Raw genomic sequence first — 10,371 nt, 5'->3', positions numbered from 1 at the left:
GAGGAACTAAAAGACACATTAACTTCAAAGGAACAACAAGCAGATTGATAAACTTTTTAACAGAAACTCCAGGATGGGATCCACATGGCAATTGAATATGTTTAAGGTGCTAAAGGCTCTCATGTTCTTAATTCTGGGGAAGCTATCAATTAGAAAGGAAGATAGTCAAATAGAAAAATAGATATCTGAAGACAAAATCTAGACAATTCATTTCCAGCAGACCTAGAGTTAACAAGTACTAAACAGAGGTCTTCTAGCTGAAAGGAACAATCTGTGAAGGAAAAGAACTGCAGAAAGGAAGGAAGAGCCTTGGAAAGGATAAATTCATGGCTGGATATATAAGGGCGTTGACCATTTAAACCAACAATAACAAGGACCTGTGGGATTTAGATCCAATCTATGACAACCCAAGTGCAAAGGGCAGAAGGGAGTAAATTTAGCTGTACTTGTTTACCATTCTACTCATGAAGAGGTAATGTTTATGAGCGATGTAGATAAATCAAGAATGCAGATGGTAATTGCTAGAGTAATCACGAAAAGCAGAAGAAAAGCTAAACACCTAGCAGAGGAGGGATAATGGAATGTTAAAATACTTAATCAAAATAATCAGAAAAAGGAAGAACATATGAACAAACAGACGTGACTGATAGGAACTAAGTAAAACCACACAAATCCAACAATATCAGGAATTACCTTAAAAATAGAAACTGACTAAAAACTTTCATTTTAAGAATGAATTTTATACTGGGTTAAACAGTAACATTCAACTTTATACTGTCTAAAAGAAACACATTTTAAAATATAAAAAAAAGCCCTTATAAGTTGAAAATAAACGGATGGAAAAAATAGGCAATGCACACACTGACCTATGGGGCTTCCCTGGTTGTCCAGTGGTTAGGACCCAGCGCTTTCTCAGAGGGGGTGCAGGTTCAGTTCCTGGTTGAGAGCCCACATGCCAAGTGGCGCTCAAAAAAAAATACCTTGTTTGCAAAATTAATAGCAATGGAGGACATTTGAGGCGAAAATACTATTAAAGGCAAACATTTCATAAGCATAAAAGGGAAAATTTAACGGGAAGACATAACCATTTTAAATGATTGCATTGAATAATATAGCTTCAAAATACTTAAAGCAAAAATTGAACGACCTAGAAGAGAAACAGACAAATCCATCCTTGTAGTTGCAATTTTTAATAAACTTTTTGTGTTTTACAGTACAAGCACACAAAAAATCAGTGAAAACCCTCAGAAAACTAGAAATAGAAGGCAAATTCCTCAATATAAAAAGGGTGTCTATAGAAAATGCAGTTATCAGACTAATGTCACCAAATTGAATTATTTCCCCCCTAAGCTTAGGGAAAAGACTAGAGTTTTGACTCCCTAATTCAACACTGTTTAGGAGATCCCACACAGCACAAGACCACAAGGAAGATGGAACCGCACAAAGAATGGAAATAGAAAAGTAAAAGTATATTTGGAGATGAAATGACTGTATTCAGAGAAAATCCAAAGACACTTAATAAGTACCATATCTAATGAATTTATCAAGATCACCAGATATAAGGTTGACATAAAAATTAACTGCATTTCTACACACCAGCAGCAGTCAGAAAATAAAATTAGAAAAATAATGTTTACAATAATATAAAAAAATATCACCTCCCTAGAAATAAATTTAATGAAATAGTTGTAAGACCTCTACACTGGAAGCCATAAAATGTGCTGAGAGATATTTAAAAGGAACTAAATAGAGATTTATCATTTCATATACTGAAATATTCAATATTATTAGGACTACAACAATCTCACATTTATCTACAGATTCAGTTCCAATCAGAATCTCAGATTTTTTCGTGTGTAAAAGTTGACACGCTGATTTCTAAATATACATGGAAATGTAGCTAACCTAGCATGGTCAGATCAATCTTGAAACAAAGTCTGAAGATTTACATGACCAGATTTCAGGACTCAGCAAAAAAACTCATAAAAAGTTATTGGCAGAAGGATATAAATTAGACAAACTGAATGGGATGCAATCCAAAAATGGGTGCACACATATGTGGGCACTTTAAGACAAAAGCAGTAAGTACAATTCACGAGGGAAATTATGCAGAGAAATTGGGTCTCTCTGTGGAACGATATGAAGCAGCCACATAGATTCTGGTGGATGACAGCGTACAAAGCTTAAACTGAAAACACAAAGGAACAATGGTCCTCAGCTGGGGGAGACAGTTGGGGGGGTTGCTGGCCGTCACAATGGTGAAGAGGCACTCCAGACATCTGGAGGCCATGGATGCTGCCAAATACGCTACAATCACAGGAGAGCCCCCAAAACAAGGAACCGTCGCACCCAAAACGTGATCAGTACCACCAAGGCCGATAAGCCCTGGTCTGGAAGGAAGAACAGAAGACTCTTTGTAACCTCAGGTGGACAACCCAGTGGTGAACAGATCATAAGAAAAACTGTCCATAAAATAAAGAATGGACAAGTTTGGTTTCGTTTGAATAAAGCCGTTTTTTCTATCAAAGAAAAGGATGAGGTAAGTTACAGACTTGAAGACGAGCTACGTGATCAATCCACACTTCGGACCAGGACTCTGGCAGGCAGACTCTAAAAATGGTCCCTCTAACCCCTGATTCTTGGGATTCAGGATCACACCCTTGGGCTATCTTCCCTGGAGTTGTGTGTGAGGTGGAGGCGGGGGGGGTTGTAACCTGGGATGTGTGTGAGCGTGCTCCGTGAGCCTGCGAGGAGACACACTCCCTGGCTGGCTAAAGGAAACAAGTCTTCTGGAAAGGAGGGAAGAGCAGGCTACAGGCGGCAGCGGCAAGAGGCTGAGGCCCGCAGGCCAGCCGACAGCCCACGTGGACCGGGCACAGCTGACAACCCTGAGCCTGGATGCATGTCCTTCCGCAGATGAACCCTGATGAACCCACAGCCCCGACCAGCACCTCGACTGTAACCTTGTGTGAGGCCCTGGAGGGAAGGCCTGGGGGAGCCAAGGCCAGACTCCTGGCCCATGTGAACCCTCAGGCGGGGAGCACGTGTTGTGCTGTGTCAGCGGGTGTGCGGCAGTGCTGCTCTGCAGTAACACGTGCTACAGATTCACAGCCAGGGTGCCGCCTACATGTGCCTGACACAAACACCACCCACCCAGCACGTCCACAGCACTTGAACCACCCCTTGGCAGGAATTCCAGGGGCTCATAAACACACATTTTCGGTGCTCAGCATCACTCATATCATGCCATCACAAGGGAAAGCCACAACGAGACATGCTACATGCCTACAAGGCTAAAAGGAGTAAGACCGCCAATTCTGAGCATGGACGAGGATGTGAAGCAAACACTGAATTCTTGGGAAGTATTGCTTAAGAGTTTTAAAAGAGCAGCCACTTTGGAAAACCTTTCGGCAGTTTTTACTAACAAACCAAGCATCTGCGCCAGGGTTCCACAAATGACAACCCATGTGCCAAATCCAGCCTGCCACCTGCTTTTTAAATGAAATTCCATTCATGACGTGCAGAGCCTGAAGTATTTATCTGGTTCTTTACAGAAAAAGCGTGTGCTGATCCCTGGTCTACACTATGTCTCAACAAGGCTCTTCCGCAAAATGCATGTTCGAGGGAGTTTATTTAAGTTTTATACTTTAACAGCTTCAAGCCAGGAAGGGAACAAAACCGAAATTCCCACCAAGAAAATTCCCATATATTCACATATGGAGTACTTTACAGCAATTAAAAGGAGCAAAGTATTGGTAGATGTAACATATATGATGCTCTCACAGGTTGAGCAAAAGACACCAGACACAAAAGAGAACCATGTAGTTCCATTTACATGAAATTCAAGAACTAGTAAAAATATCTGACAGAAACTGGCACAATGGAAACTGCTGGTGGTGGGGTACAAGGTGCCTAGGGGAGTCTTCTGTAGCACTGCAAAGTCAACGTCGTGACCAGTGCGTAGACACTGGTTACCATGGCCCTCAATTAGAAACTGCATTGTCTCCTACTGAAGAATATCTGGAAAGTGCAACAAAATTTAACCAGACATTGAAAAAGCAGGCACGTTCCCAGCATTTAGAAGGCAACTACTCTCAGGATTTTTCTTTACTTTTTTCTGGTCTTTTTTTCCTTTTAACGGTTTCAAACCTACTGAGAAGTTGCAAAAACAAAACAGCCCTTTCACCCAAGTTCCCCCTTACCACTATGTATTCTGGGATGTATGCCTCCCTACCTCCAAACAAGAATGCTCTCCTCCACTGCCACAGGGCTTCCTTTTAAAACAAGACTGTCTGAAATTAACCAGAACCCCAAATGGTACTTGATCATTTTTCTGACGATGCACAGTGACTCAACATTAACTAGTATTTAACCGGAGCTAGGAGGGGAGGGAGCCCCCACCCACAGGCTGCGTCTCACAAGAGTACACATGGGTGGGGACAGGGCATTTGTCCTAACTGCAAGACCAAATGTTAAGTTTTGGTCTCTGGTTTGATTTCAACATTGCATTTGGTGGCGAGCAGCGTTACTGGTGCAGAAAGGCTCTGGAGGATGCTGACCGCAGTGCACGCCCATGGCCCTTCTGTTCTGGAGGCTGCAGACTGGCTCCTAAGCAGTGTTTTGTCAAACATTCTCTTCAGGCCCTTCTGTAGGAGTATAAAATAGTCCCCACACGCCACAGCCCTCAGGTCACATCTGCTTTACAGGGTGTCTCAAGGGTGACAATCCTAAAGACCCTAAAGGAAATCAACCTTGAATATTCACTGGAAGAACTGATGCTGAACCTGACGCTCCAATACTTGGGCCACCTGATGCAAAGAACTGACTCATTTGAAAAGACCCTGATGCTGGGAAAGATTGAAAGCAGAGAAGGGGACGACAAAGGATGAGATGGTTGGATGGCATCACTAACTCAATGGACATGAGCTTGAGCAAGCTCCGGGAGATGGTGATGGACAGGGAAGCTTAGCATGCTACAGTCCATGGGGTCACAAAGAGTCGGACATGACTGAGTGACTGAACAACAACAGCAACAAGGGTCACAGGCTTTTGTTCATCCTCCAATAGGGTCTCAGTATTAGGGAACCATCAGAGAGGTCAATGTCAGTCGCCATAAGTGAGAAAGGAGTCTTTGGGCAAGGGGTGTTTCAAGGGCCCACTCTTCTGATCATCAAATGATACAGAAAGCCCTGAAAGCCAGATGAGGTGTGTATCTGTGGACTGGTTGGGAGGTGGTAATTTGCCATAATTATCTTGCCCTGTAGTATCAAAAAGCCCGAGAGCAAGTGGCTGTCTGCCAACCCGAGCCGCGCCAGCATGGGGAGTGGGGACGACTGGACACCTTCGGGGCAGATTTCCTTGTTGGAGAGACTGGCTCTGCCCAATGGCTCTTTCACTGACAGCACGATTGTTTGTGTGGCTGAAGTCCTTCTGTGCCCACTTTACATATTTCATGTTCAACATTGGCCTCAAATTCTCTACCAGGGTACTGGCCGCACTGTAAGTGGGTCTCACAGCTGCTGGACAGCACTGCCCATTTTAATTCAGACGCTCAAATATTTCTAGATTTGGCCTGTGGGGGCCCCCTTCAGGCTGGCTCTTAGTCTTTTTGTTCTTATAATTCTTGGAACCTTTTTGCATTTTCTGGCAAAAAAAAAAAAAAAAATTGTACTCTTCCTAATCCACTGATGGGATCAGCTATTTCTCTGAGGAGCTCTGGTTCTTTTTGTGAAGGAGGACATTTAGAAGACAAGTCTGATCTGAGCACTCAAGTGTGCTCATTGCTACTGGGTTTCCATTGCTTCTAGGCCTGGCCAGCAGACGGAGATGAAAATACACACCTGTACACAGATACAGACATAGATAAAAACATCCACATACCCACAACACCTGTAACTGTTTCTATATCTATCTGTACATGTATGTATCAACCATTCTGGAGCTGACACCAATACATCTAATTCTGATTCAATACTAGTGTTATTTCTAGCCTTGCTCTTTTCCATGTTGGTGAACCCCCTCTCAGATCTGATCAGAAGACTTTTTTTCAACTGAAGTTTAAGTCGGTGGGAGGACAGTCAAACATGTGAGCCTGGGTACCAGTGAGGCAACAGACACCACACGGGAGTAGATCATCAGTGGCTTTCTGTAACTAGTTTATGCATAGCTCAGCTTGTCTAAGCAGAACAGTTGCTGAGTCCATAAAGGCTCGGTCACTCTTGTTGCACAGACTGAAGTGGGATGTGGTAGGACCCAGGTGTGGGCATTGGCAATAGCAATGCCAGGACCCAGGAGGTAAAGAGAGGTAAGCTCCCACCCCCTGCTGCCGGGAGCCACCACGAGAGATCCCACCCATGACAAAGGTCATGCAGAGAGGACCTGACAGGCAAAGGCAGATCAGGACTTGAGGGACTCCCCTGGACCTGCTCGAGCATCTACCCCAAAACCAGAATCTGTCTGTCTACTGTTTATTATATCATGCCTTTCACCAACTCTTCTGACATTAACAGGGGGCTATCCCTGATCACCTTTCTCTGAAGGAAATCAACTTAGAGCTCTAGTTAATAAGTCTCCTGGGCATAATAGGAGTGTTTCAATTCAAACCTCTCAGATGGCTTTCTAACTTGCCTGACAGGTTTATCCGGACTCTTACAACTATGCATGTGATTGTTTACAGCCTCCCAACCACGAGAGGCACGGGAAGCTTAAGATATTCTAACAGTATAGAGCTTCTCAGGGAGTTAAAAATTATTAGAATAGAACTGGTGGAGGATTTCATTGTTGAGCCAATGCTTGCTGCCAAGTTTCCATATCCCTTACCCATTGTGTCCTTGTGCGTATATTAATTAATATAGTTGGTATACAGGAAAAATAGGTAGTAGCCTTGATGTTAACAACTTTAGACCCTCGAGGTAATAAATTCCTTCCTTGTTACACCCCACACCTTTGCCCTATAGGAATGCAACTTTATCCAGTGCTTTCGGGGAGTGGCGCCAAACTTTAGAAAAATCACCTTTGTAGAAAAAAACTTTTCTGGTTGATCAACCTTTATCAGAGGAAAAAATGTTAACAGGCCTCCTGGCCAGAAGATGATGTAAATCACCTAAAGCCTTTTGCATACGATAGGTTTGCAGAAAGAAAGCCTGGTCTCAATAAGGGTCAAGGACTGCTGACCTTGCATGACTCTGCACCCCCCTATTATCCTCTATGTACAACTGAGGATATAAAAGTTCCTTTTAAAAATAAAGTTGCAGGCCTTGCTCACCAAAGCTTGGTCTCCCCGTGTCATTCTTTCTTTCTTTCTTTTTCTCTCTTTCTTTCTCTCTTTTTCTTTCAGGATGACTCCTTGGAGCACAGGGGCCCTCTGAGTTCACTTTTTTTTGCCTGGGCTTCTAAGACCTGATCGGGAAGGCGCCCTGTGTCTTCACCAGGGAGAGGGCATCCTGTGTCCTCACCCCACCAAGAGGGCACCTGAGGCCTCCGTGAACAGAGCAAGTTCCATGTCAGGAGCTTTATTGGCTTTCTGTGTAAACCAAGGAAGATCAAGCATCTTTCTCTCCCCTTTACTTTTAACTCTTTCTCTCTCGCTGACGCCATCATCCTGAAGGTATCCCTGGATCCTGCTGGGGCTGGACCCCAGCACCCTGCTCCTGAAGGAAGTGATTCTTCACACTCAGTCTCCAGCCTAACATTGGAAGGCTCCAGACTGTACTGGCCTACAAGGGGTAGGCCTGTTCCTGGCACTCTGGGGGCCTCCTGCAGCATCTGGCAGCTTGTTTCAAGATTAAGTTTATCGGCAGACCCCTACCTCCTCTTCAGGCAGCCAGAGCCTGACTCCTCTGCTCTCCAAGGGGCATCATGGTGAGGAGGCTGGATTGCTAGGGTCACATTCCAGAATCTAAACCAGAGACAGCAGTGATTAGCCTGCTGCTAGAGCTTGGCTCACAGACATTTTGTTTAAGCCATTTTTTTTTTCTTTTTAATTCTGAGTCTTCAAATAAAAATCAGATTTCTGACTTCTCTTGAAAAATATGAAGATGTGACAACAAGGGCCCCACGTGCTTATGCATGGACCCTCAGCTCGAATTGAGGAGGGGCACGTTTCCCCAGGGCTCCACGTGCCCCTGCCAGGTCTCCTCCCATTGCCCTTCACCGTGGGAGAGTCTTCTCTGCATGGCTGATGCGGATTGCTGCATCAAAGGGTGTGGGAGTGTCTCTTGCTTTGTGTCTGCCTTGATTCCACAGTCTTGTTTCAGGGCCACCTTGAGCCCACCAACCTTCTGGAAAGCAGAAGCCCAGCACCCCACAGCTGAGGCCAACTTTGGGCCAGTTGGGAGAGATGAAGCCAGGAAGAATGGTGGTGTACACCAAGACTGGACTTCAAGTTCATTTTTGAGACCAACGTGGAAAAGAAACCAGGCTCGCACAGCATATCAAACTGCCCAATCCCCCATGTACCCAGTTAGCACAGGAAGCACAAAGAGCTGAGGGACATAGAGAGGTAGGCTGAAGCCGCACTGTTTGCTTTTCTGGGTGCACACCTGACCCCATTTCCCAGACAGCCCTCTGGTCAGAGGGGGGTCATGTGAGAGCCAGGCAGACACCCTTGTGGATCGCAGTGATGGACACAACCTCCTAGCCTCGCCCTTACTCCTCCTCCCTCTCCCCACCTTCCACTCAAAAGCTCTTTCTTTGACTAAGGAGTCACAGATTCAGCAGAAGATTCTGAGGTCTGGAGGATGGATGAGCTGCGGGTGAGGAGGAGCCCAGGTCCCCGCCATGATCATGCAGAGCAGAAATTTCCTGCTCTACCTCCTCATTGGACTCCAATGAGAGCAAGAAATAAAATGTCTATGGTTTTAAGCCATTGAGATTTGGGGTTAACTGTTAAAATAGTGTGTCCTGACTAGTAACACTGGCCTTGACTAGTACACAGAGATTAAGGGTTTAACCAAGGTACTTTCAGAAAGTTCAGTTTCTTTTGTGGTCAAACTTCTCAAATAAATGTTACATAACCAAATACTTTCAAATTGCTTCCATCTAATCATAGCCTTTTTACCAATAATCTGGTTTGTGTTTCTGTGGTGCACTTGCCAGAAATTTTAACTGCCAGATCCAAAATACTTTCCAGCTCTCATTTTACTTGTGCTCCTGTGGTATTGGACACTGTCAACCACACTCTTTTTCCCAAAGCTCCTCCTGCATCTCTCCCCACGCCCAAGAGGTGGGCTGTTCCATCCTCCAACTCCACCACCACTTACTAGCATGTGACCCTGGGCATGTCTTGGGTTTCACTTGGCTCACTCACTTGGGGGCTTCACTTGAGAATTCCATAAGATAATGTGCTGCTGCTCACTGAATGAACGCAACGAGTAAATGGTGTGAAAGCCCACTGAATGTTAGCTGCTGTCACTGTTATTAATCACACAGTGTCTTTGCTTTTCTTCTCCTGTCTCCTCCTCTGTAAAATGTTTTGGTTCTTTTTTCTCCTCTCTGCTCCCTGACTGCCGGCTTTTCCAAACTTACTATCTCGAATCTTTTCACATCTCCTTTCTCCTCTGTGACTGACAAGTTTTTTATGTCAGGTTCTGAATGTTCTACCAAGTTTTATTTCCAGTCTGGGTTCCCTATACCTCTTCCATCATGGGTCATCAAAACAATCACACATGCAGAATAGACACACACAGAACAGACGGGATTCAGTGCTTTCCTCTGGGCACACCCCCATCAGAGACTGGATCTGTAAGGAAGACTCCTCGCAGACCTGAACTGTCATGTGAATGGCACCCCACTCCAGTACTCTTGCCTGGAAAATCCCATGGACGGAGGAGCCTGGTGGGCTGCAGTCCATGGGGTCAAGACTGAGCGACTTCACTTTCACTTTTCACTTTCAGGCATTGGAGAAGGAAATGGCAACCCACTCCAGTGTTCTTGCCTGGAGAATCCCAGGGACAGCAGAGCCTGGTGGGCTGCCGTCTATGGGGTCACAAGGAGTCGGACACGACTGAAGTGACTTAGTAGCAGCAGCAGCAGCAGGTGACCCAGCCATGGCACAGCCCGATGATCTGGCAGAGGTTCCTGAGAGGACTGTGGCTGCTCACTAACTTCCAACACCTTCCTACCCTTCTGGGTTCATGACTCGTGGTCCCCCTAGTCATCTCTCCCAAATGCAGCCCATTCAACGATTATTTCAGTTGACTTATTTTTCTTTAGAATGGATATTCCCAGGGTATGAGCCACACAATATCTGACTTAAAAGATACTTCTCAAAAGGAGACTAAAAATTAATTTAAAAAACAAAACAACCAACCCTGTTGGGAATTCCCAGAGCACGTCAGGAAGCCAACGGGCTTGGGGAAGCCGGCTGTGGAG

General features: G+C 45.0%; 1 protein-coding gene across 1 annotated transcript in view; it reads left to right on the top strand.

The window, feature by feature from the left end:
• Positions 1-2,255: 2,255 nt before the first annotated feature.
• Positions 2,256-10,371, top strand: part of LOC102270709 (E3 ubiquitin-protein ligase RNF146-B) — a 45,609-nt gene continuing 37,493 nt past the window's right edge. The window contains exons 1-2 of the mRNA XM_005902174.3: positions 2,256-2,356; positions 5,265-5,409. Of these exons, the coding sequence (XP_005902236.1) occupies positions 2,256-2,356; positions 5,265-5,409 (246 nt within the window). The remainder of the gene's footprint in view (positions 2,357-5,264; positions 5,410-10,371) is intronic.

The sequence above is a fragment of the Bos mutus genome, chromosome 12 (assembly GCF_027580195.1).
Source record: "Bos mutus isolate GX-2022 chromosome 12, NWIPB_WYAK_1.1, whole genome shotgun sequence".
In the NCBI taxonomy this organism is placed as follows: Eukaryota; Metazoa; Chordata; class Mammalia; order Artiodactyla; family Bovidae; genus Bos; species Bos mutus.
This window is presented reverse-complemented; position numbering and strand designations above follow the sequence as displayed.